The sequence below is a fragment of the Coturnix japonica genome, chromosome 2, assembly GCF_001577835.2.
Source record: "Coturnix japonica isolate 7356 chromosome 2, Coturnix japonica 2.1, whole genome shotgun sequence".
Lineage (NCBI taxonomy): Eukaryota > Metazoa > Chordata > Aves > Galliformes > Phasianidae > Coturnix > Coturnix japonica.
The window spans coordinates 20,539,315-20,566,719 of record NC_029517.1 but is presented as its reverse complement, the minus strand read 5'-3'; the positions used below and the strand labels follow the sequence as shown (position 1 = coordinate 20,566,719).

Sequence of the window (27,405 nt, the reverse complement as noted above, 5' to 3'; positions counted from 1 at the left end):
ATAGTCTCACTTGTAATTGCAAATTATTTCAGATTCATTCCAGGACACCACATCTTTGGAAAAGTATTTTAAAAGAAAAAACAAAAACAACAAAAACACAACAAAATCTGCTCAGTTCTCTGAAATCCACATAAAACTTTGGAGCTGCTCTCAGTAAAACATTTTGCCAGGACCTTAACGATCTGATTTCATTTGCTGTAGCTTAGTTACTGACACAAGAGATGTTCTCCTTCATGGCCTTTTCAGGCTCCAGCCATAAAACACCGCAGGACTCCTTTGGGGACAGCTTTTCAATCCTCTGCTTAAGTAGAATCAAATCTTAAATAACATAAAATACCTGTACCTAGTACACTGCTGACATTACTACCCAAAGATCTATTTAGATCAGTAGCTGAAGAAATGCAGTAAGGAATGCTTGAAATTCTTGTAGATTAACTCAAGCTAAATGCAGGAATGCTTGATAGTTCTGGCATTATAATTTCAAACAGTGTTTGTTGTTGTGTAACAAATGCAAGATAGACTGCTCAACCTACTAAAATATCTCTAAACACTTCTGACACAGTGCATAAAATACTGGTGGCTCAAAAAATGTCTATAGAAGTGTTTTCTCTACCGCAAGTCACACCACTTTTGCATCACGTACCCCAGAAGCAAAAGTGAACAAGTATCATCCAGTCTTCTATATAAAGATGTACAAGCAGCTGATGACTCAGAACAGTTTGCATCAGTAACAAACTGACAAATACGAACTGGCAGAGACTGGCAGTGTTCCCTCAGTGCCCCTCATGCTGGCAGCACGAGAGCTCCAAATGCTTGTGATGCCCTTCTCCTTACCCTCTTGCACCAAGGTCACTGTGCCAGCTGGGGGTGGGGGGCTCCTTTTCAAGAAGGGCCTGGGACATGTTTTGTTTGATTATACAATAAGCAATGATCCAGATCAGCTCAGTTACAAATGTCTATCACCTCTAAAATCAGTTCCAGCAGACAAAAGATACATGGTAAAAGAACCACGAAGGATTACAACATGAGGGCTTACAGGGTAACAGACAGGGGAATAAACAGACTGGCCCTGTGTGGAGCAGAGTTCATAAAAATGTGGGGGTATCTATCAGATTGAGATGCTTAGAAAAACAGAGGGTAATCCCAAGCAGTGTGTGCAGGTTTGGGTACCACAACATCAGAAGGACATAAAACTACTAAAGAGTGTCCAGAGGAGAATTACAAAGATGGTGAGGGGTCTAAAGGGCAAGACATATGAGGAGCAGCTGAGGGTTTGCTGAGCCCAGAGCAGAGGAGCTGAGGGGAGGCCTGATGGTGGCTGCAGCTCCTCACAGGGAGCGGAGGGCAGCGCTGAGCTCTGCTCTGTGACAGCGACAGGGCCCGAGGGAATGGCATGGAGCTGTGCCAGGGGAAGGGCAGCTGGCCTTAGGGAAAGGATCTGCACCAGAGGCCTGTGTGTATGGAAAGGGCTGCCCAGGGCAGTGGGCATGGCCCCAAATACCAGATTTCAATGAGTTTGGACAGCCTCTTAAACACAGGGTTTGGATTTTCAGTGGTGCTGTGTGGGGTCAGGGTTGGACACAGAGGTTCTTGTGGGTCCCTTCCAATTTCAGATATTCTATTCTATGGATACTGTTAGAAAGGAACAGAAATAGACCACAGCAACTCAAGAACAGCTATAAAAAAACAACAAGGAACTTGATTAACCAGCCTAAATAGGGGGCAATGTACCCTGACCCTGTCTGACTGAGTTCAGGATGTATTTTTCAAGTACACTTGCTTAGCTTAACATAGCTTAAAAGCCTTGTTAAGATTCAGGTGAATAGGTTTGAAACTGCACTGTAGCCTGAAGAGAAAACTGTAGAGCCTCTGTTATCCAGCCAGCTGAAAGCCCTCATGTTAGTACAATGCCAGCACCATTAAACTAATACAAAGAAATCCAAACTTTTTGGCCTTCCAGGCACATCAACTGAAAGCAAAAACAAAGAGGCTGCTGACATGGAGCTGCTCAAGATCAGAACCCTCCACACGAACAGCCAAAACAATTCTTATACACTGAAAAACCTCAACACAGTCCTGAAGCACACACCTCCCAGCTTGACAATGCTTCTCATAGGGAAGTGAACTATTCAGTAGGGTCACACTGTAGCTGTACCTTGTAAATATGAAAAAGGTCTAGATGGTGGATCTCACCAGATAAGACTATGAATACACAAGGTAAGAGTGACATAGGACATCTCTACTTGGTGTATTATGATTACTACGTACACATCTATGGGACTAAGCTTCCTAAAATACACTCTACATTAAAAGAGTATCTGTTTCTATGCTATTCAAGTGGGCAGTGAGGAAAACATATTCAGCTGCTGGAGAAAGATGACAAATGATATTCACAAAAGTGCTGGACTAGAAACAAACACGCACATACTTTTATTGTTTCCTGGAAGCATTCTTACATGCTAGCTCTGTTCTCCATAAAGCTAAAAGACAACGTGACCTCACTGATCTTTCAAAGATACTGTGATTTTTTTCAGATGAATGAACAAATCAATTTCCTTTCAACAAAGAGGCAATTTAACTGGTCAGCACTCCTTTAAAGCAACATTCACTTGAGGTCTAAACACAGAATGCAGGAGATCACTGTGTGCTTGAAATGAAACAGATTCCCACAGCAAAACACAACTTCTACACGGTATTTCAGAGAGACAACTTGAGGAACTGTTTAATTCCTTCAAGTCAAAGATTTGCACACCCTGTTTGCCAAGGTGCTCAGTTCCCAGAATCTTGAGAACACTGCTGCTCCAAAGCTGTCCCTCAGCTAACCACACCAAGGTGCCATTACTTGCACCTAACCCATGCCCAAAAACTAGTTGCAGTTCTGATCAAATATTTAATATACCCACTGGCAAAATGCTGATTCTGACAGGGAAATGGCAAAAGACATACGGGAATTAATCTAATGCTAATTTACACAATTATGTGTTTCAAAATGTAACTTGAAATGTTTGTAACTTTTGGCATAACATGTATACTAAAATGTTGGGTTGCTTATTCCACTGGCTACAAACTCGTTAATCATGCACATAAAGGCTATGCATAACAAAATTTAGTTACAGCATGTCACAGTTTGTTATAGTGAAGATTATACTTCACTCTAGTGTAATTGCAATGAGACACAGTGTTGTTGGTGTGATAGTGATTTAGGATTTAAGATAATATCAAGCCAAAGAAAACTAAGAAAAAGAGTGGAAATAAAGTTTATTTAATGAAATAACAACAAAACACTCATCCCTCTCTCCAAAAAACACAACACATACACAAAAAAAACCCTACCCCAAAACACCCCCACACAAAAAAGCATCCCTTAGTTGTTCTCTTAATAAAATCAATGTACCTCGTGACTGGCATAGACACTAATGCAACCCTAATGACTGCTGTTCTTAATAGAATTCTATATTGACTTTTACTATGTAAGGCGAGGAGAAGAGAAAAGAGAAAACGTACCAGAGTCTCTTCTTGTGCAAAATCTGACCCACTTTACATCAAACTGCTTGAAATGGAGTATAGAGGCTTAATGTTACAAAGATTTTCAAGAGCCAGTCTTATAAAAGTATCTGTATTAGCCAAGTAATTAAATTTGTATGACTTCATTTGAAAAGATCTTTAGGTATTTACTTGAAGTAACTGTACGGACGTTGGGATGATACAACAGCTACCTGTGTTTGGTGATTAGTAGAACCTTCTCCATGATTGCTCCCAAGAGCAATGGTAAAGCCAAGCAGAGAAGATAGGAACGGCAGCTCTGTCATCTCTTCTATGCTCCCTTAGCTCCTGCTGGCATCAGGAGAGGTAGTAGAAAAAAAGAGGCAGGAGTAACAAGATTGCTTGGATTGCAAGGAGCAATTAGAATGCAGGACACAAGGGAAAACAGCCTGAAGAGTTGGTGGGCAGAAAGTAAAAACAGGAATGGGAAAGGACAGTGAAGAGCCTGCATCATGCACACACCGTTGCAATGGATGCTAAATAAGGAAAACCAAGTAGGTGTTTATTTAAACTGACAGACATAAGAGCATACACAAGTAGGTGATTTGTACTTGTCCTACAAACATTCCTTTTTCTGGCTTTTATTTCCAGGAAGTGACTGTCCCTATTCTGGCTTTTATTTCTTGGAAATGATTAGATCACATAAGTCTCTTAAAATGACATCTACTTTGCTGAAACTTTCTCAAGTAATATGTGTCTGTGTTACTTGTCCATACAATATGGCAGCCAGGACTAGGAGGTTTCCTTCAGGAGCAAAGACAGAGCAAGGAATGAGCTTGAGTTGACAGAACACCCTGCAGTACTCCTTACTCATTATGCCATGAGGGTTTTTGTTTACCTACATTATATAGTTCAGCCAGAGCATGGTTCTCAGTCACTATTTTGAATGCAAGAGGTCAAAATAGAATCATTTAATTGTGAACATGCACTCCTGTATTTGTGAGTATCTGCTGTGTACACAGTAACTACATACACTTCACATCCTTCTGTAGTGTATCCATACTCAGAGTACCAGGTAGCTCAGTTTTTCCTGAAGCATACCACTGCTTTTATGATTTTGAAACGACTTGGAGTCATCAACACTGCAGGACTAATAGCCTCTTTCCACAAGTTGTGACATTTCTGATGCCCAGAATACTGAATTACTATCACTTATTCACAGAATCAAGTACCTTACGGTGCATTATTTTTCATATTTTCACTGATAGAAAATACATCCCCAAACCAGTGACACTGAGAAGCGAGCTTTCCTCAAGTTAGTTGTTCCTCAACTAGTTGTTCAAAAGAGTCTCCCCGAAGCATAAACAAACCATTAACATTACTACTTCTCCTGACATCTAAACCTTAAAAAAGTCTCTTACAATGTGCTTTATAATTAGTATTTACATTAAAAATCTATGCCATAAGCAAAGGAAGCAGATGTTCTATGATAGAAATAAAGTCATTTTTCATTTTGCATTTCACTTTTTCGATGTTCATTTCATAGCTGGGATTGCTGAGAAGTGTGGAGTGTTGTTCATTGTGATCTCTGCTCATTCCTGCCTGGCACACACTTCTCGTGTATGCAGAGAAATGCAGTTAAGCCACACCCCACTCTTATCTCATCGTTCTTTCAAAAACCAAGTCCGATTTTTCTGTTGTAGCCTTTCTTAAACAGCAAAACTTCAACATAAAACCTGCTTTTTATTTTCTAAACCACAGCATTCCAGTTACCACATTCTTACAACTTGTTTCTACTGCCTGAAAACAAAACGCTCTGTTTGTGCAGAACTGTGTTGCAACAATAAAAGAGCATCTGTGCACCAATAAATCCAACTGCATTGGTACTGATTAAGACTAACTGGTATGCAGTAGGTTTTCATTTTAAATTATTGCAGCAGTTGTAGAAAGTCAGGAAGAGCTTTGTTTTATTGGTTTAGCATACAGGCTACATCATACCACGCTTCACTAAGCAGCCTATGTAATCAAATGATTCTTCCTTCAGATAAAATCATTTAGCATTCTTTTTCTTCCTCAGTGCACTAATTCAATGGCAACTTCCATGAGTTTGGACTAAAGAACACTGAGGCATCTCTTTGGACATATAATCCTACAGCTTCTGGTAAAAGCTAAGGGAAGGCAGGCCTGCTCAAACGTACCTGATGCAGTGTGAAGATGCAATCCCAACCAGGTACTGAGAAAGGAAGGGCCCTGTTCACTGTGCTTGCAAAGAACAAGATTTATCTACTGGAAGGGGATTAGGATGGTGCTGATCTTCCAGCAGAAACTCTGATGATTTCTCCAGGGCATTTCTCTAACAACATAATGAGTTTAGATGCTGAAGAAATGCAGGAGTAGTGTTCCTCAGTTTCAGTTACCCACTGTTCCTGGACCTCAGAAGCTAATAGATATAATTCAGTATCTTCCTGACAGCAGACAGTTCTACATGTTACAGAAAGAGCTGTAAAAAGCCTAATTAGACAACAAACAATCTGCTAAGAGAAAAAATGTCTTTAGTCCAACAATTAATGGATTGGCCACATCCTGAAACTCAGATTCTTCATCACACATATTTATTTGTGAATGTTCTTACTGTCTGTATCATTGTGTCCATGACTGCAAAAATTCTAATAGATTCTTGGAGCCAACGTGTTACTGATATAATTGATATTCAGTGTGGAAAGCTGATTACCCAGCCAACTAAGAAACTCAAAACATTAATGAGCTTTTGGTCACTACATTAGCAAAAAAAAAAAAGAAAATAAATTTAAAAAAATTGATAATTCTATATAAAAATATAAGACAAGCTTTAGAAAAAAAACAAACTGAAGATATTAAGCCAGGAGTTCAAAATGACTCTCTGCAGTTTTGGAACCTATTTCACACAGACTGGGGAAAAGAAAGAAAGAGACAAACAAACAAATGACAAACCGTGCAGCTCCTCAAAAATAAAAGCAATTTTTCCTTGGGAATAAATATGCAAAATTCCGAATGCAATTAAAACAAGCTAATTCCTACCTTAAGAGAATCCTATATCCAACCACAATTTTCTTTGAAGATGTCAGCTACAAGCAAGCTGAAGATAATTTTATTCATGTATAATATTAATGACAACCAGATTACTCTTTCAATTGCAGCAATCTCATTTAGCTCTTCTAATGTTTGTATGTCAACATTTTATTGATAAATGCATTTTATCACGTGGCTTTTGTGAAACAACACTGGATCTGGATTGCAGCAAAATTTCTATCGAGTCACAGTACGAATATTCTTCACATACCTGAAACCAAACAGAAGGTAACTTCAGTTCTTTTAAGAGCTTTTTGTTACCAACACGAGTCTTTCTTTCCCATTTTGTTTCCAAAGATGATACAATTGAAATAATGGTCCTACTGAATCAGATACCTCTCATTTAATACTTTGAGAAAGCTGACAGTAGAGTATACCACAGGAAAGTATCAAAACTAGTAAGTATGAACCAATCCTTTTCCACAATCCTCCCCTCATCTTCAGTAATTTAGCACTTGATGAATGCATGAGCCGATCGTGCAGCTTGTGTGTTAATACGCTGCAGTACATTTTTCTTCCGTTAATTGGTACAAAAACTCCCTGACACTTATGGGAATTTTTTAACAGACACAACAATTTCACAGCTTAACCATTCAGTGTGAAGAAACACCTTTCTGTTTGTAATCTGACACTTGAGAAATGCCATTTTCACTATCTACAAAAGCTGAGAATCAGACAGCAAAAAAACCAACCCTCTACTTATTCTTGTGATTTTAGAGATTTCTATCATATTGCCTGCTACAATAATTCATCCTGCTGTCAGATCAATCTTTTTAGAGGTTACTCTTACACATTGATTCCTAATTCTTATGAAATGGATTCAGTCCAAGTTTTCTGTTCCTTTTTGCTGTTTCAGATCTTTTTCCAGTGTCACCACAGCACTTTCGAGCTGGGAGAGCAGAAGCAGCAAGCAAAATGCATGGATTTACATGGATTTACATGGTGGTGGCGTGACCTCTAATCATTCAGCACACAATTTCCTTCTGGGGATGGTAGTAGGCATTGAGCTGATTTTTCCTCAGTGATATTAATTATAGCCTTGAGATCTTGTTTATGAGTGGTTGTACTAAGGTAACCATTTTATATAGAAATTAAGATTTAGATTTCTTTTTCCAACCCTTCTTTCACATTTATCTAAACTGATTTTCACATGCTTCCTTCTCACCACTTACCATCCTTTCCAGATCACGCATCTGTACATCAAACAGCACAGGTCCTAGCAGTCATCTATCTGGGACCTTGTCAGTAACCTTAAGCCACTGTGAAAACTGTCTATTTTTTTTTCCTATTTGTTTTAACCAGCTACTTCTCCATGTGAAGGACCCTCCTTCTCTCCCACACCTGGATTCATTAAGACTTTTGATCAAGGCACCGTGTCAAATGCCTTTTGGAAATCCAACTACATTATAACAACCATATTTTCATTTCAAGAAATTCAATAGGTTTATGGCCCCTGACTTTTCCCTTAGGACAACCACTGACTGTTCCTCAGGTTGCTGTATTCTTCCATGTGTCATCTGATGCAGCCCATTCTTACAGAGTTTCTACTAATATTCCAGATACAGACATCAGGCTTACACTAACAGCCAGTAAGCCAGCACTGAAGTAGTGTTAAAGTAAATGTGACAAAATGTAATTTTTGCACAGTTTTAATTATCAAGAAGTGTACTAAAGAAAACCATATTCACATCAATTAAAATAACCTGAAAGTCTCTCCATAGCTTTACCACAAGATTCAAGGCAGGCTGACAGCTCTGAGATCAGACCTACAAAATTAGACCCTGGCTCTTATCACAACATCCGTACATCTCACTTTGGCAAATGATACGTTATAAAGGGATGGTGTCTATGCTAATCTCCTTTACTTTGCTTGATTCAGCCAGAATTCTGTAAAGAAAATCTTTGAGGCCTATTTCTTACACTAAGATGAAAGGGCGACAGTCTGTCTTTCAATGATACTAAACTATGTTAGACTTCCCACTGCCTCATGAAAGACTTCTCTCTTGCTGAAAGAAACTGAATTATGAGGGAAAGGCTGTAGCCAGGCATAGGACAAAGAACACAAGCTGCTAAGAGAGGGAATTCAGCACACTGCTTCTTGTTGAACAAGAAGTCCTAGGAGTCCTCAGAGAGGAAACTACCTGTAGGGTAAAAAACAACAGAATACAGTAATGTCTTTCTCCAGAGGGAAAGAGGAAGCTGACAGACTCAGTGTAGTACAGTATTATTAAGGAAAATCTTATGTGAGCTTGGTATGAGCCACCTCAGCAGCCTTCTACATAAACCATACCTTCTACATGCAAATAAGCACATAGCACTTAGTAATGCTTTTCAGATACTTTGTGACACTGAAAAACAGAGGACAGCATAAGCACCCTAATGCACTTTTTCTCCAGTCATGTTCATGGTATCAAATACACCTTGCTTTCCTTACTTCTCTACTTCATAATGACAACAAATAAAAGGAAACTTAAAAAAATTTGCCCCTCTTCTCCAAATTTCCTGGTTCCTCCACTCTCCTGTAGTCTGTAAACCTTATCGCTTTTCTTACTACTCTTCTCCACAACTTCTTTGCAAGGGAAGAAAAAGGAAATGCCTTCTCACCTAAAACCCTTGAATGGCCAACACAGATCTGAAAAATCTTACTGAAGATTTCCCAATACAAAGGAGAAGATTTCCTTGTGCAGAAACAGATTTAACAATCAACACTAATTATAGTCTAATAAAACAGCCAGGAAATATTTTGCTTTTTATCCTTCAAACCAGAACACTGCGAAAAAGGGCATCATTATAAAAAGACTTAGACTGTAATTTGACAGTTATGTGTGATCTCTGTTATCTGAGGTAACAGATTTAAGCCTGCTCAATACCAGATTGTGAATGGTCCCCACAGCACAAGCCTTTGGCTTGCAATTCAATAGCTACAACCATCACATGCATCCCACTAATTTGTCTTCACCGACTGTCCAAGTTTTTGCAGGATGCTTTCAGATTTTTTTGGATGGAAAGCTGCTGCCTTCTTACTTCTTATAGCCAGTAACTGTGCCACAATCATGGTTTCTGAAAAGCAGCATTCACTGGATTCCTATGCCTTCTGCTTTATATTGCTTGTTGTTGAGCCCATCTATTATCAAAAGACAGTGTGGTGCTCACACAGCTTAGACTCCATTCATCACTGACTTTGCTGGTCACACAACTCCTCCATGCAGTTCCCAGAGCTGTAAGAACAGAATGCCTGACCATGCTGCCAGCACCACCAGCTTGCCAGTGGGCTTGGTGTTTCTGGTGAGTAAAAGTGACTTCTAGGACCTCAGTGCTACTTATTTGCTGCTACACGACGTGCAGAGATCCCACAGAACAGAAAGATCCAGGTCATACTCTTGATCTGGGAGGTGTCAGTGATACCGTGCAATAGATTCCCAGCCAACGCTATTTCTGAACGCTGCTCAGAGAAAGTCACAGAGGACATCTGCACAGGGGCTTTCCCTGACGCGTCGGCGCTGTGAATAGGACACTTTCCTTCCTGCCACCTTCACAGGCAGCCGTGCCTCTTCATGTGGGGGAAGACTCTGATGTCCCCAGACACAGTTGCAGAGCAGACACATCAGGTGCAGTAGGTGTATGGCCTCCATTCCAAGCTGAGATGGTGCAATGCAGCCTGCTTATACAAAAGAGCAGAGTAAACCTCGTCACCCTGCCACCCTCTGAGGTCTGACAAGCCTGCTTGCTTCCTCTGCCATCATGCCTGGTGAGGCTGTCCTTAAGCAGCCTCATCTGTTGCTAGGGAAATTCAATTAGCAATCCAGCACTTGCTGGGTTCTGGTAGAACTTTGAGTAAAGAGAGACAGAAACACACTGAGGTCACACTCAAAAATACAAAGCCTGTAAGAAGAAGAATCCTACAGAAGGTTTTATTTCACACACCTGTAGGAACAAAGGCAACCAGCGGCAGTTGAGACAGTAGCCAAGAGGAACAAGCTGTATTAGTTTCAAAAGCCCTCAGACTTATGACACGCATAAACACACTGGGATTGCTTTATGGAAAACACACCACAGCACCAAACATACAGACACCTATTTAAAAATGGTTCTTACTGCTCATAAAGAGACCACAAGAGACAACAACAGAACTTTAATTATCCCCTGCACTTCTTGTTCCTGTCTTGGGTTGTCCTCCCCCAGGCCCAATGCTCTGTCATAGCCGCCCAGATCACTGTATGACCTTTACCAGACCTCCCTGAGAGCTTCAGAAATTAGAAAATGGTTTTTATTGTTATTATGAAGCACTTACTTGGCACGCTGGAAATCTGCCTCCATTATTTTTTTATAATGCTAATGTTGCTTGAGAAACTTAGACTGTAGTATCTAAAATGGTTTAAATTGACACCAGAGCTGATCTTGCCTTTCCTGTTTCTAATCCAGCTTTCCCATACACTCATATTCCAACACTGCCCAGTGTTAATGCTTTAATAGCCACAAGACCCTGATAGTGGCACTGCTTTCAAAAGGGGACACTGCATGGAGTAGAGACAGGAGGATGCAGCCAGGCAGAGTGGGAGGCTGCAGACACAGAGCACATGTTGCAGCACCAGAGCCACACTCCTGCTGCACCCCAGCTTGTAAGCACCCCGTGCCAAACCATCTACAATGAGTACCAGGATGCAAACTCCCATAGAGGAACTGGCACAGCAATCACTCCAGCTCCTCCAGATACCTGCATAAAAACAGGGATGATGGTTAATAGCAGCAGATGTTCAAATCCTGATACTAAGCAAGCAAGATCTAGGTGGAAATACCAACTAAAATAACTGCCCAAGAGGCAGCAAAAGCACACAGCTGACCCTGCATTTAATGAATGGCAAATACATCCAAGTCCTGCTACCTTGGCAGTCAAAAAGCAAGACAGCAGTGGGGAGAGATGTTTGTTTTAGCTGCAGAGGACCCAGCAGGACTCTACTGAGAGCAAGTTCTACTGACTTGAACTAACATGATACTGAAGAAAGAAAAGCCCAGCACAGCCCCTATTCACCTGCAGTTTGGAAGTGGGTAACATTTAACATCAAGCAGCAATTATTTGTATTCTTCCTATATTGCATATCCTGTTGGATGATATTTTATAATCGATTTAAACTCACTTGGGAACATATCCAGGGATACGATTTCCATGCTGGTGGAGATGCAGAGACTGAAATGTCCAATCAACAGGCTGTAGGTATGTTTTAGAGGATCTAAGTCTTATGGTTTTCTGAAAACCTCACATGCAAAAAGCCTAGTGCCACCCTATGTGCATGTACAACATCCTGCATAGCAGGAAGAGTATTCTGGATGTACTGAATTTCTCCCTAGAAGACTCAGAAGGGAGAAAACAGCAATAGATAAGAAGGAAGAGAAGCAGAACATCTATATAATGGTAAAAATAAGAAGGATCTCAGAAGCAGAACCTAACAACTCAAAGAGCATCCATGACTAACAACAAAAACACACATCTATGAAGAGATGGAATTGAAAAAACAAACAAAAAAACAAAAACCCTCCCTTTTCAAGTGGCTGATTGTATAAAAACCACCTGAATTCCATGTACTCTACTACCCACTGGAGCAGAATGGAGAGTTCTGGATCTATTCTGCTTTCCAGAGTGGAGAGCATTCCAGGGATTAAAGACACCTATCTAAGCAGAGCTATTACATTACATTTGCAGGGTGCAATTAAGTACCTGTGTGAACCAGATATTTTATTTGCTTCATCAAGTGGAACGTCAAACTCCATAACAAAATCCTTCAATCTTCTGCTTTACTGCTTCATGTCTTACTGAATCCACTCTGGAAACAGAATACTCAGGCCTGCTTTTCTAAGTGAAAAACTCTAAACGGTCACTTCAATTTGAAGAATGCTAATATATAAAGAGAAAGGGCTCTTCTTTAGAGGAATCCTAGTTGCAGAGAGTCAGTACAACACACACCACTCTGCGTCACGTCACTTACAGCAGCCGGGTGAGCAGCTTGGAAAGGACAACAGGAATCATCAGACAACTTCAGAAAGCAGCCAGGCAGCCATGGGGAAAAGAAAGTATGCAATGGCTAAAGTGAGGCATGATGTGGAGTATGCTGTCTGCCTCCAGGAATGTGATTTATTTTCACAGTAAGCCATGAGTAGACTGGAACATTTTTTTTGTTCAAAGTTCATACTGAGGCTTTAAGTTACACAAATAAACTTCTTGAACTTCATTTAGCATTGAGCCAGTCTGCCTTTATGCGCATATCGTTATTACTTTGAAGTGGGGAAGCTAAAAGATACTGAAAACATCCAGAAAATACTGTCTGGTTTCATACAGAAGTTATATCCAGGAAATAGATGCTCTCAATTTTTTCCTTAGCAAAGATTGGTTATTTTGGAACTCATGAACAGCTGTTAAAATTGAGAACCTTTATACCTGCAAAAAATGAAAGACATAGTTACTAGCAACTCCTTAGGGCTATTCTAACACCACAACCTCCACAACCAAAGCAAATTCAGTGTACTTTGAAGGCTTCTGACTAATTTAGGAGAAACTTGATTCATCCTTTTCTTAAGAGAATCATACCATTAGGCAAACCCTGGCCTTTCCTGCCGTTCCTCAGACACCAGAAACCAACAAACCCATGCTACTTTGGGCAACAGCACATGGCAGTAGCTATATCTTTTTATAAAGGAATATAGAGAAATCCTATATAGTAGTCTGCAATCATATGTATACACACACTGCTTACAGTGGATGTCTCTAAAGAAAGAGCAGCTCCTTCTTGGCTTATAAAGCCCCGCAGCCTTATTTCGGGCTTATAAAGGCCCGCAGCCTTCTTTAAACAGCGAAGACACCCAGCTCATCCAGCTTTTCGTTTTACATTGTATGCTCCTACTACCTAATCACGATGGTAGCCTTCCCCTAGACTGCCCTAGTACATCAGCATCTCTACTGGGAAGCCCAAAGCAGACACTGCTTCAGATACAATCACATAAACGCCAAGTAGACAGAAATAATCACTTGTCTCAGCCGCTGGCTTCTCTCTTCTTAAGTAAAGGCGCTCTGCTGACTCATGTTAACTTGGTGTCCTCCAGGAAAGTGATGTCACATGCAGCAAAGTTGCTTTCCAGGTTATTCTGTTTCAATTTGCAGACTCCACTGAACTTCATGAGGCTTCAGCCCACCCTTTTTTCAGCCGGCTGAGGCCCGTGAGAGCAGCAGTGCTGCCTGGCAGTGCACAGGGCTGACATCTTACTGAACACAATTACGCCTTGAAACAGGTGACAAACTTTCAAGCAGTTAAACATTAACTAATGAACATTATGAAGATCTTTTATTTCAGTATACAAGGCACTTAGTAAAGCTGCTTCTTTATCCACAACTTGGGCTGTTGTGGCTTTATTTATTTTGTATTTCAGATGCACAGTCTGTGCTTGGTGGCTCACTGAAATAGCTCCAATCAAAAATATCCTCTCCGACACATTCTTCTGAATATGGAGACCTATGCTCACATACCAACTGTGTCAGTGATTTTAACAAGTCAAGGAGCAAGGCCAGAGAACACAGTAGTTGAGTTAATTCACAAAGAGTACTTCAATCTTAGAGCAGCATACAATGTACAGCGCTGCACAGACCTACGTTATTTGATAATTCCATAACATAACTACTTCTGGAGGAAAAAAAAATGTGTCAAACCATTGCTGAAGAGCCATGTGCCCTCCTCCCATGAAATGTGCTATGTAACTGCCTTGAAAGCCCAAATTCTCACCTTATAGTTAAAGACAGTGCTCCATCAGCATAAGATCTTAAACTGCTAAAGCATATACCCTGCATTATTAGCACAGCTGGAGCTTTGGGCTTCAGTTTAGTAGCTGTATGTTTTTGCAGTTTCTCAAAGGTACCGATAAACTCACCATTTGGAAAGAGCAACAACTCATTTTCTGGGCTCTATGCTGCCAAGACATTTCTACATATCGATCTGCAGACGGAGAGTTGACTGTGTATTTCCTTGTCTCCCAGCTGCTTTGAGAAATAGCACACAGCAAAGCCACCCGGATTTAAAGAACATCCTGAAAAAGTAACATTTCTGCACATCTACACACACAAGGAATGGAGAGAAAACATTCCAGAGGAGAATTCTATTGCAACAGCATTCACACGTTGCTGCTGCTTAAAATAAGTCCTAACGTACGCACAGCCCTGCATCTCTAGTAATTTAAGATCAGGGTCAAAATCAGCCTCACACAAACAGGGCATGATGCTCCTGCAGCCACCTGATACATCTCCTACATGGATGAGCAGGGCCTGTTTTGAAAGCAGAATTATGAACTAGAAAAATCTAATTCTCTCCTATGCAAAATGCCAAGAAAAGCAATTACCAGGTGATGCACCCGGGACAGAGAATCAGCTGCCAACTTTGGTTTACATTTAATTGCCTTTGCAAACAAAACAGTCAAGAAATCTGCCATTAGCATATGCATAGTTAACACTGTTAACTTAATTTTCCCCAGAACAGCTTTGAAGCCTCCAAACTGTATTGTTCTCAAAGCATCTTACATTCCAAAAAGGTCACCAGCCCCTACAGGACCTTTTTTGTTGAGATTTTAAGATAATTATCAGAGAATTAAACTTAATTTTCACACTTAACTGAGAAGTGGTAAAACAATGATTGTGGCTACCTCACACTTTACCTCTAGGTGACATCATTTATTACAGTCTACATCAAGTCAAAACCAAGTGATGTTTTGCTGTACACGGCCTTCAATTCTATATGAAATAAAAGATAGAAGACGATACAAAGTAGAGGGGAAACAGCACAATGCAGAGAGGTGCTCTGAGAGCAGCAGAAATGCTGTATGGAAAAGCAATAACAGAGGGGAGAAAGAAAAAAAAAGCTGTTTTTAAAGGCAAAACATTAAGAAAAAGCCTGTCTACATAAGAAGTATTCCAGTACTTTTAGTTAATCCAGAACTTGAGAACAAGCAATAGACTTGTTCTTTAGAATGTGTTTCTTCCTATCTCTTACACCGGCTTCTGAAAAAAAGACACGTAAGAAGTTACATTTCAGAAAATCAGTCCAGAATTACAAACATTTCTTCATGTAGGAGGTATCCAAGCAGTGATTTACTGTGTTGCTCAAACAAGAAAAGAAGCCACAGCCAACTGCTCTGATAGCAAAACAACTCATTTTGGTTTTCAAAGCTTATTATCCAGTTACCAAAAGTTGAGACTGTTTAACTGACTTGCATCACACGCTCTTGCAGACGGTGCCGAAGTCAATTGTGTTAGGTCTTCTCCTCTATGAAAAGCTATACTTTGTTTCACAACACTAAAATGAGAAAGGGTTATTATGCCATTGCACTTGGCCACCAGCAGTGAATACAAATGGACTAGTTCAGATCGTTGCTGTGAACTCAGGCCTTATTCAGAACATCACAGTGACTCAGAACTGCCCAGACTGCACTTCTGATGCAGCCCTTATGATATAGCAAAAGCTAAGTGGTTTTCAGCAGTTTAAATATACCCCTCTGAGATGAATATACACCACTTGGCTACCGTCTGTCTGTCTTTACTCCACTTTTGGTGACTGTAGGTCTTCCAGGAGTCTTTTTGGTTCATTTATGTGTATGTTTTTAGAGCGTTATTTTCACAAAGTACACGTCAAAATTGAAAACCTAGTTTTTTGTCCTTATTAAAGAGGGGGAAACCCCCAAGAAATTTAACATAGGGATCCCTCTTTGCTATGTACCAGCATCAGCGATGCAAAACACAGCAGTGTGATCAGACACACAACTGATCCATCACACATATTTGTAAGCTCTGCCTTTCCAATTCTCTGCTTACTGTCACGAGTCACCTTATCAGAGGAGACAAAGTTCCAACAAGGCCAACACCAGAAAGCGACTTCAAGAATTCACATCTGAGGGGAAGTTCATTAACAGCTCAGGCAACAGAGACGGTATGAAATCAAAGCAGCAAAGCAAAAACATGAAACCACAGAACAAAAATAATTGGGGAAAAATAACTAATACATCACTAAAATATTTTATACCCTTATGACTAAACTAAGAATTGTTGCAGGACTACAGGAACTTTTGGAACTCTTCATTTGAGCCAATCGTGCATTCCACAACCACAAAAAAAGCAACGTTTAAGAAGATATCTGGCTGTAAGTGCCACCACATCCGTATACCCATCTCAAGGAAATGAGAGAGATGTTAGGAACTGAAAAATGATGTCACTTTCTGTAAGAACAGAGCCTCTTTCTTGTGGGTGAAGAAGTACTTTCCCCCGTATCCAAAAGCCAAAGGATCACACTTCACGCTCAAAGAGATGGAGAAGCACAGATAAAATCCCCAGATGTGCAGGACTCACTCTTCCCTTTCAGCCTCTCCTCATGGCTAAGCTCTATAATCAGTAGGTTTCTCCAAAGCAGCCTCTCTCTTTTCAGAACGCATATGTGGATGTCAGTACACCTGATGCTCAGCCACAACCAAAACGCCACATTTCATTAAGGAAGGCGAGGCCATGAGCAAAACACGGGTCACAGGAGAACGCCTCACTCTGCAGAGCACTTTATGGGGACTCGGTGCTGTGTCGGGACCTCGTATGGTGTTTGCTCTCCATAAACCAAAAGGACGGCCGGCGCTGTGCTGTGCTATCACCGTTCCTCAGTGTTCAGAAGCCATTGGATTCCCAGTGCACACTCCGACACGCTTCAGAGAGCGGTGCCGCTCCGGACACACACACTATGCTGATGTGCTGACACTACCGGGGCTCAACACTTTTCTCTGGAAAAATACAAACGAGACCGTGCTCGTTCGCTCTCATTCCTGAAGGGCCGCGTACGGCCGCATCACGGAGCGGGGCCGTCCCGCCGGGACTCACCGCACGCTGCCGCTGCCGACACTTTTCCTTCCGCCCCTGGGGCCCGGTGGGAGGCCCGGCAGGAGCGGCGGCCTCGCCCAGCGCCCAACTTTCCGGTGTATCCCCGCGGCCCCTCGCCCGCAGCTCCGCCAGACGCCCGCGGCCCGTGGAGGGGGGTCCCGCCACCGCTCCGCCACGGCGCCTCCTGTCAGCCCGGCCCGGCGCCGCCCTTGGTTCTCCCCGCGCCGAGGACACCGCGGAGCCCCCGCCCCGCACGGGATGCGGAGCCGCCGCCCCGACGCGCTCGGTCTCGCAGCTGCAACCGCGGCCACCGCGGCGGGGCACTCACCGCTCCTCACAGGGGCTCTCCCCGGCCCTTTCCAGCGCCTCGGCGCCCGGCACGCCGCGCCTCCATTCGCTCTGCGGACGCTCCCGTCTCTGTTTCCCCGCTGTCTCTAGAGCGCTCTGTCTGTCTGCCGGGCCGTGTCACGGGGCTGTCAGCCGGCGGTGCCGCTCGCTACGCGCGGGCGGAGCGCTACGGTACGGCTCCGGCTGCCGCTGCCCCTTTGTTCGAGGCGGCGCTGCCGGCTGCGGGCGGCGCTGCCCGGGCCCGTGCGGCGCTTCCCCTCAGCACCCGCCCGCCCGACGGCGGCAGCGCCTCGTGCCCCCCACCCGCTCCGCTCCTCTCCGCTCCTCTCGTCCCTCTCTCCGCCCGCGGTCAGCGATCGGCGGCGGCAGAAGTTCAGGCCGCCGACCCGGAAACTCATCGGCGGCCGCGGCCCGCGGGGCTCCGACGGGAAGCGAATCGCAGAGCCGGGGGAGGGCGCGGGGCGGGGCCGGGGCGGAGCGGAGCGGGCTGAACGACGCGCGGCCTGTGGGCGCCGGCCGCGGCGGGACCATGAGGCGGTGGTCGGCGGAACTGAGGAAGGCGAGGGAGCAAAAGGGGCCGGGATGAAGGGGTCGGGAGTGGGGCCTGGCCGTAAGGCTGGGCGGTGTGGGGCCTGTACTGCGCGGGGCGGGGTGGGCGTTGTGTGGCCGCTTCCTCTGCGTCCCTCCCCGCTGAGGGCGGCGGGGCCTGGCGGGGTCCGGGCTCGGGGTCGCTAAGGGGGGCGCGGCGCTGCCGGCAGGGCCCAGAGGGAGGCTCCGGCACAGCTGTGGGGTCTCAGCAGATGGGTGTTAGAGGCTGGGAGGTAAAGGAAGCGGCGGGTACAACCTGCAAATACAGCGATCGCGTCGTGATGCTTCGTGTGGGAAGGGAAGTAGTGCCGGGTCAGCTGCTCGCGGCTCAGCTGCGGCCACCTGCGGGCGAGCGGCGGCCTCTTCCTTTGAGAGATGAAAGCGAAGCGCTGAGCCCGGGCCAGGTGCGAGGCAGGGCCTGCAGCTCTCGGGGAGCGGCTCGAAGCGCATCCCTCGGGGCTGTGTCTGCCCGCTGGGAGCAGTGCGCGGTACCGCGTCAGGGTCTGGTCGGCATCACTGGCGACGCCTTCAGAAAGTGGTCATCTGTATTGTCACATCCTCGCCACCCCACCCTTCTGTCCTCCCTTTTTGTTTTCCGAAGTCACGTGGCAGCTCTCAGAGCCATTTGTTTCCTGAATTCGCCGTCCTCCCTCTGAACATAGCACGGAACCTTTCAGTGCTCACCCCGCGCTACTTTGCTTGTCCCGGGCCGTGCCATGAACCCAGAGCATCCCAGGGCACGTAGGGAAGCCCAGGCAACGTGCTTCTAAAGAGAATGGGTCTTTCTTCTTCCTTTACATCTCACAAGTTACCGTATTGTTAATTTGACGTTCCTAGACATTGCTGTAATGCCAATCCATATTTAGATATTTTCATTCTGATGTACTTTTTAAGTGTTACGTTACATTACCTAAGTAACACAGTTGTGTTAACTAGAGGTGAAAGTGTGTGTGCTGTTATTTATATGATTTGTAATTTGTTTTCAGGTAGTCTGGTCCCAGCAAAAATACTGGATTAAAAGCATGGAAATCTGAAGACCTCTGTTCATCCTATAAAGGTGAAGAGTGTAAAGCAGTATAGTTAAAAATCTTCATGAACAGATTAATCTACAGACACCATGTGGAATGAAAGGGAGTTACCAAATTTGCCATTGAATGAATTTAAGTGACGTATTCCTAGAAGTTGAGTTTGATTGAATTGTGCCCCAGCTTACAGTCCTACTGAAGTAAAGGAAAAAAACATGTAGTCCATATTATAGCATATTTTTATTGTAGGCCAGGCTTCTTATTGGAAGAAAAAAATAGAAAATGAGGGTTTTTCTTGAACTGATCGAAGTGCGGTACTTTGTAATAGCACCATTTGTGAATCGGTATGTTTGCAACTTTAGAGTGGTTTTCTTTTTCAGTTTCACGTGGTTTCCAGTGCCCTGAATTTCTTCAGTTTTTTGTCTGCCTTGTAAAATGGGAAGACATTTCCAAAATGAAGAAAAACAGTTTTACTGTAAAAGAAGTTTAGACAAGATTGTTCGTATTAAATCTACATAATGTCCCCCATTCTTTTAATCGTGTCCATGTTATCACTTAATGAACAGGAAGCAGACTACAATGACCACTGGTGTTTTTCCAGTTAAAGAACAATAAATGAGTAACACGAAGAATCAATACACGTAATTACAGTATTCTGGAGTTTGCGTGCTGTTGGATTTATTTTTGTTTTTATTTTTAACTGAATCATCCTGTTTATTCATTATTTCTAGGGATAAAACAATAATTAAAAACAAAAAGAAGAGATGGGAAATCCAGAAACCATTGGGAATGCATATGTTGCAGTGATTCGTCCAAAAAATACTGCAAGCCTGAATTCTCGGGAATATCGAGCTAAATCCTATGAAGTAAAATTATTTAATATTTTTCTTCAGTAGTGTTTTTAAAATAACATGTAATAATAAGTGTATAATAATACAGCTTAAAAGATAATCTGACAATAAGATGGCTTAAATTATATACATGCATGTCTTATATCTGCTATGTGACGCCCTATTATTAGAATATTTGAATGCTTTACAGTTTGTACTCCTGTTGCTTTATTTCATTTCAGGGCCTTTTGCCCTGTGAGCTGCTCAGTGCGGGGGTGCAGCCTTGTCTTTTTGTCTTTAGCCTTAGTGTTAAGGAGGTTGTTCTGACTTTGCCATCCTGCTCCACCAGATTCGGTACTTCTTGAGTTATGTTACTGCTTTTACAGTGGCATGATAAATACATGCACAGGTACAGAGTTGTTCTATACTTGTCTAAGTTGTCCTTTTGTTTTACTATTGTTTGAAAGATTTTGTTGCTCGAGGTTCCCATTGAAGGTCAAAAGAAAAAAAGAAAGAAAGTTTTATTGGAAACTAAGCTGCAGGGCGGCACTGAAATAACCCAGAGCATCTTGGATTATGTGCTAGAAGCCACCAAACCAATTTCACCGGCCAATCAGGGTATTAAAGGTAAAAATATTTTAATCTGATTTGCTCTTGATAGCCCTGTAAAATAGTTTAAAATTTAAGCAGGGCGTGGGGAGTTACTTGAAGAGCGTGACATTAGTATGATAGAAAGGTTTGCTTTGAGTTCATAAAAAAACAACAAAAAACTGAGCCACACAGCTAAAACTTTTAATTTGCCAGTTTCTCTTTACCATCCATCTCTGTGAAATGCTTTCTAAAAGATCCTGAAGTGAATCTTTTCCTTGTCATACTGCTTTTTCATCTCAAATTGAGAATTAAACTTTTGGCAAACCAAATTGAAATTGCTTTTCTAACCCTTAATTTGAGTTAGAACTCCAAATAGTGAATTGGTCGCTTGTAAAGTCTGTTCAATGCCAGCACTGTTAAAAGTATCTACCTGAATGTACATGTGGCATAACTGCATTGGTTACATATATAATTGGATGAGTGTGTTGGTGTTTTGGTTTTTTTCCATTACTGTGATGTGGCTGGTCCAGCAAGTGACCTTGCATTTGTGCTGACAAAAATTGGTTTAGTCAGCTTATGTCACTTCCAAATTGCTATAAACTGTACTGACTAAAGCACTTTTTTTGTTGCGTATCTCCTCTCCTCCCTGTTTTGTAAGCAAGGTTACACTGGGAAGGTTGTCAGGCCAAACAAGACAGTACAGTGCTAACAGCTTGGAAAAGGAATAGGTGGTTGCATGGTAAAATGCTGCAGATGGACTTAACAAAACTTGTGAGGCAGGAAACATAATAGTGTTAAAACACACTTCCTAACAAAAGCAAAACTGTTTCATACCACAGTTCTGAATTGACTCACACAGGGGATGCAGGCATTAATATGCACAGTTTAGTGTAGCCTCTGCTGAAATATGCAGCTGTGGTAAGAAAAGCAAACAAAATGCTGGATTCTGTAAGGGTGGAAGGAAGGATGACATGGAAAATACTGTCCTACCACTACATGAATCACCCTAACATGAAATACGGAATGCAGCTGCTCTATCCCATTTCAGAAGGAATCTTCTTTAACTTAAAGATCGGTAGTTTTGAGAGATGGGAGCAACCTGAATGATCAGGAGGAGGGAAAAGCTATTATGAAAAAGGTGTACAGTGCTGTCATTTATCAGGCTAATGACGTTCTTTATTTTGTGTATTTATTTAGATGTTCTTGGCTTAACTTAGATTTTAGCTAGTATATATGCCCTTTTTCTTCCTAGAAATGAGGAAGGATTGGTCTGCTAGGCATCCAGTTAGCCATCTCTAGACTGTTTTTATGTATTTATTTGTGTCGGTTAATGTTTTCATTTTAATGTAACATGCTAGGGAAGCGTGTAGTGTTAATGAAGACATTCCCTCTTGATGGAGAGAGAGCAGGCCAGGAGGCATCACTTTACATCGTTCCAACTGTTGTGAAAGGTAACACTAAGCATCATTTAAGTTGCATCCATTTTAACAGAAGTTCAGTTGAAGATTTCAGGATTTTTGTGAATATTCTATATGTCTTTTTTATTGAAACATTGCAAAATTGGAGTTAGGTAGAAACCTGTATACTTTAAAACTTGAAAATGTTACTTAAAGTCCTGGGAGATTGTATTGCATTTGTTTCCACAACCATAGCACGTTTCTGATTTAAGCTGCGTGTTCGCTGAATGCATATATTTTGAAATATAATCAACTCCTATAAAATGTACTGAATGTAATTCTACTTCAGACATCCAGACTATTCAGTTCAGCATTGTTTACTCAGAGAAGAATGCTCAGCAAATTCTGTAAACAGTTTTGTTTGAATAAGGAATGATGAATGACATTTTAAGAAGCAAAGTGTTCTGCTTGTCAGGAAAGTATTTAAAAACAAGCCTGTAACAAATGCCTCTGTGCTTTTGGTGAAACTTCTTTTTGCCTTTGTGGTAAGACTCTGAGGATAAAAACTATCAAATAAATAAATACCATTGTAGAGTTACCAATAGCAATAACCTCTTTAGTTCTGAAGTCCTATTCTTTTTTTCCTGGTGACAGCACACATTTAATATTAATTCCTCAGATGAAGCTGATCACAGTGATGAAATAGTAACTGAACACTTAAAGGTTTCTAAGGTTGCTCTGTTGAGATATGAATAGTTATGTAAAGACTATGATGTAATTTCTATCCATTATTGTTTGGAAAAATATTGAACTGCTGTCAGCAGGTTGGGAACATGCAACTACAAAAGACACAGGAGGGAAAATAATTTTATTTTATTTGATACATCTTCGAAGTGTTTTTCTTTTTTAGATAATACAAAATACACATACAGTCCAGGCTGCCCTGTGTTCTACTGTTTACAAGACATCATGAGAGTCTGCAGTGAATCCAGCACCCATTTTGCAACGCTTACTGCAAGAATGTTAATTGCCTTGGATAAGTAAGAAATACCATGAGTGCAAATACAATGACGTCGAAGATAAACAAGAAAATTTGAAGATATAGCAAATAATTTGTACATCGTTCTTATGATTAAGAAGAAAATGATGTTATGTTACTTCAGGATCATGAGAAGCACAACAACAGATTTCTAAATCTTAAAAAAAAAAGTGTAGAAGTATCCTGTTAATTTTATAGCATTTAGATTTGCCTTTACGAACACTGGAGTGCATCTCTCCCAACCATACAGGTTTATTTGCAATAGGGATTTTACTTTAAGAAAGGCAATTAGTCGTGTAGCCAGATTTAGAGCAGTTTGGAAATGTAACATATCAGATTCCTTTTTTAATGTAGGCTTTACAAAGCTACATGAATTTCTTTGCAAGAGTATCTGTTGAATTGAATGAGGCCTTCCAGGAGTAGGAAAACACCATGTTTATGAGCACATCTTTCTGCCACACATAAATAAAGTTAGGCAAAAATCTTGGCTAATGCAAAAATACTAAGTTAATACTAAGTTACAGACAACTGCCTAAAAAGATCTGTGTGTAGGACTTCTGCAATTTCTGTACTTTCATGTACGTATTATGCAGTATTTTATATTTCTTTGCTATGTAGTGAATTGCCTTCGCGTTCTCAGCTCTGTTTAACATGTCACCAGCCTTACAGATGTGAGCAAAACCTTGGAAGTACAATAGAAAGGAGTTTATATTGATTATTCTCTAAGTAGGTAGTCTGAAACAATACTTGTGAAAGATTTCATATTTAATTAAACTACTGGCTGTTTAGAGAAATTACCTGAAGATACCCCCAGACAGGCAAGAGGGTGTTTAGAGCACAATGACTGTAGTTTTAATGTCCTTCTTCACAGCAGGGTGATGACTAAGTGAAGAGAGCACAGCTTGTGCAACATACGATAGATTCAATATGGGACTTAATCCAGGCCTAAGCATATGCTCTACACTGGAAGCCACATTCTTAGATGTGATTCTGGGACAGGCAAGCTCCAAACAATCTATCAGTGAATTTTTCTTTCCAAAGCATGTGTGTGTTTTTTTCTACCTTTCCAAGATAAAGCACTAAACAGAATTAATTGTATTCTAACAAAGTGAGTGTTTATTTCAAGCTTTTGAGAGGGCCTAAAACCCTCCTCTGTTGTCAGTAGTAGTCCACTTAAAACAGAACGATCTTCAGTGCAGTTATATGAAAAGACAGTTGGTAGCCTATGTGAAAGAGAACTGGCCTTTTGGAAGCTGTTGAGGGACCTTCTGCTTCCTCCCAGAGTCAGAAGTCTTACTTAGTCTGTACAGATACTGCAACTTGAGGTCACACTTAAAATGCTTTGGGTTGCAAAATTTGTGTCTTGAGAGTAGTAATACTGATAAACTGAAAGTAAATGAAGTGAAACAGCAACATGTTGGTGTGGTCAGGTGTTTTGGCTGTAACTGTTGTTGCTTCTGTCATATATTTTAATTTCCTTTTCTTTGAGACTTTGCATCTGCAGGAAATGTTTGAGCAAACACACTGGCTAAAAATATATCCTGTATGGGGCTTAATGTAGTGTTATAGAATTACCTATGCACGTTATAATTATTTTTTTTTTAATTAAAATGTGTAGTTACCATACACACAACTGTTTATCAAACAAAGTTGTGGACAAGCATGATCAGAATAGCCCTTTGCTACCAGGAAATGAGTTAGCTTGCCGATTTTCTTCTGCAGGTGGTTGGATGAACGGCATACCCAGTCTCATTCCATCCCAGCTTTATTCAGACCATCTCCTCTTGAGAGAATTAAAACAAACGTAATAAACCCTGCTTATGCTATAGAACCTGGTCAAACAGAGAGCTCATTACACATGGGTTATACTGCTCTGGAAATAAAGAGTAAAATGCTGGCATTAGAGAAAGCAGATATGTGTATCTATAATCCTTTATTTGGATCTGACCTTCAGTATACCAACAGGGTAAGAATTATATATTTTTTTTTGTGTTTGTGGATCATACATGCATTTTTTGTTTCATATTTTATTTGTTTTTTCTGTGCATGCTTTATGTTTTAATATTATCAGATTTCTTTATTGCATACTTACTGCCAAACAGATTTTCAAATCCTTACACTTCAACGTTAATCTCTTCAGTTACAAAATATTACAATGATTACTTTGGCACCAGGATAATACTTGGGCTGCATGGGGGGTTGTTTGGCCAAATCTCAGTAAGATTTTTTTTTTCAGTTTTATTTAAATTATGTTTCCACAGGTTGACAAAGTGGTAATAAATCCCTACTTTGGCCTTGGAGCCCCAGACTATTCAAAAATTCAGATTCCTAAAAGAGAAAAGTGGCAACGTAGCATGAGCAGTGTCACAGAGGACAAGTATTATGTTACATTTCTTTTTCATTAACATATACTTTAGTTTTGTTATATTACAGTAGTACTTAGCAGACTTGGTCAGCATGAGACTCTCTTTACTCTAGGGCTTTCCTGTACAACTGCATATTTAAAAAAAGAATCTATTTGAAGTTTCTAAGTACACAAATTAAAGGACAGATCAAGAAAGATTTAAATTACAAACGTTAGGGAAGCGTTTCTTAGCATAATGAGTAAAGCTGTGGCTTGGGTACTGCATGACTAAAATGCTGGTTGTACAAATACTGAGACATTTTGGCTGTATGAGCTTCATCTTTATTATTCATATAGACATCAAGTTAGTCCTGAGTTAGTCATTTTAAAAAACTGATGTTCTCAACTGTCTAAATGTTTCTGAACTGTGTTTCCCTCCTGCTTTCCCTTTTAATTCATAGAGAACACCAGTGGGTAGACGATTTCCCTCTTCACCGCAGTGCTTGCGAAGGCGACTCTGATTTGCTAAGCCACCTTCTGGATAAAAAGTTTTCTGTTAATCAGTTAGACAGTGACCACTGGGCACCAATCCATTACGCATGCTGGTGAGTCAACTGAATATAGTTTTCCCAATCAAATACTTTCTTGCTGTCATGACTCTTTTGTGCTATTTTATGTAATTCATCATACAGACTCAAAAATGAGCAACAAAATGTAGATTTTTCTATACTTTGTCTCTTAATATGTATTAGTATTAACCTTCTGAAGAGAAATACTGCTTGAGGTTTTGAGATAATCGCTATCTGAGTGGTTTCAGAGAAGACCAGGTATGGTTGCCGTATCATCAGACATTTATTTATTGCCTCTTACATCTGTCCCTACAACTGTCCTGAAGTACCTGTTTTACTTGCTGCTGGAGACTCTGGGTCTAGTTTACTGTAGTAACTTTTGCAGTCTTTGTTGGTTAGAGGCTGTGAACAGCTCTGTAACACAGCAAATAGCTGAGCTCAGTGTTGGTGATAGTCATGCTTTGAGCACGATGCTGAACTACATGATCTCCAGAAGCCAACCTGCTTGATTGTATGATGCTGTGATGATTTAAATCTGTAATTTCTTCACAGCTTTTGTCAGACATTGCAAAAAAAATTCTGTTTCATCTTTAAGCAGAAGGTAGTTATCTGTATCTATAGCAGTGTCTGATGACCTGAACATAAAGATCAAGCTTGGCTGTTTAAAAAACAAAATAAAACAAAAAAAGCACCAAAACAAACAAAAATGACTTACTTGATTTTTAGTGTTTTTCAGAAGATTTGCATACACAGGTCATGCCAGGTTTCCCAATTACCAGCATGAGTCTTAGGAGCCATCTGCATGACATTCAGAAGCTTTATGCAAATTCTTACGCTGACTTCTTTGCAGACAAGGCTGAGCTTGTTTTGCCATGACTGAATTTCTACAGCTACCCAAACAGTGTAAAGCAGGGTTGGGTATGTCTACAATAAATCTAGTAAATGATTGATAGACAGTACCAAATGCATGTAGAAATTATACAAACTGTGATGTTCACCATCTTTGGAAAGCTAAAAACTCTAGAGCAAGGCACTGTACTTTTTTTTTTTTTTTTTTTTTTTTAATTTAGAAGTATCTGGAGAAGATATTAGTTTATATTTGTTGTGTATGTTACATTTTTAATCTGTCTGCAGGTATGGAAAAGTTGAAGCTACTCGGATGCTACTGGAGAAAGGAAAGTGCAATCCAAATCTTTTG

The 27,405-nt window shown here is 41.2% G+C and overlaps 2 protein-coding genes across 6 annotated transcripts in view; one reads left to right on the top strand and one right to left on the bottom strand.

The window, feature by feature from the left end:
• The window catches only part of ANKIB1 (ankyrin repeat and IBR domain containing 1), a 77,064-nt gene extending 57,685 nt beyond the window's left edge, over positions 1-19,379 (bottom strand). For 3 of the 4 annotated variants that reach the window (XM_015853344.2, XM_015853348.2, XM_015853347.2), the window contains exon 1: positions 17,805-17,902. The gene's annotated coding sequence lies outside the window, so the exon portion shown is untranslated. Of the gene's footprint in view, positions 1-17,804; positions 17,903-18,668 lie in introns of those variants that run through there. The other variant, XM_015853346.2, reaches the window with a different exon arrangement.
• The window catches only part of KRIT1 (KRIT1 ankyrin repeat containing), a 19,106-nt gene continuing 10,005 nt past the window's right edge, over positions 18,305-27,405 (top strand). Inside the window, exons 1-9 of one of the 2 annotated variants that reach the window (XM_015853351.1) lie at positions 18,305-18,414; positions 19,399-19,469; positions 20,169-20,303; positions 20,735-20,894; positions 22,217-22,309; positions 23,166-23,295; positions 25,017-25,260; positions 25,556-25,671; positions 26,100-26,243. In XM_015853351.1, coding sequence (XP_015708837.1) covers positions 20,202-20,303; positions 20,735-20,894; positions 22,217-22,309; positions 23,166-23,295; positions 25,017-25,260; positions 25,556-25,671; positions 26,100-26,243 — 989 coding nt within the window. In that variant the 5' untranslated portion in view covers positions 18,305-18,414; positions 19,399-19,469; positions 20,169-20,201. The remainder of the gene's footprint in view (positions 18,415-19,398; positions 19,470-20,168; positions 20,304-20,734; positions 20,895-22,216; positions 22,310-23,165; positions 23,296-25,016; positions 25,261-25,555; positions 25,672-26,099; positions 26,244-27,405) is intronic. The other variant, XM_015853350.2, reaches the window with a different exon arrangement.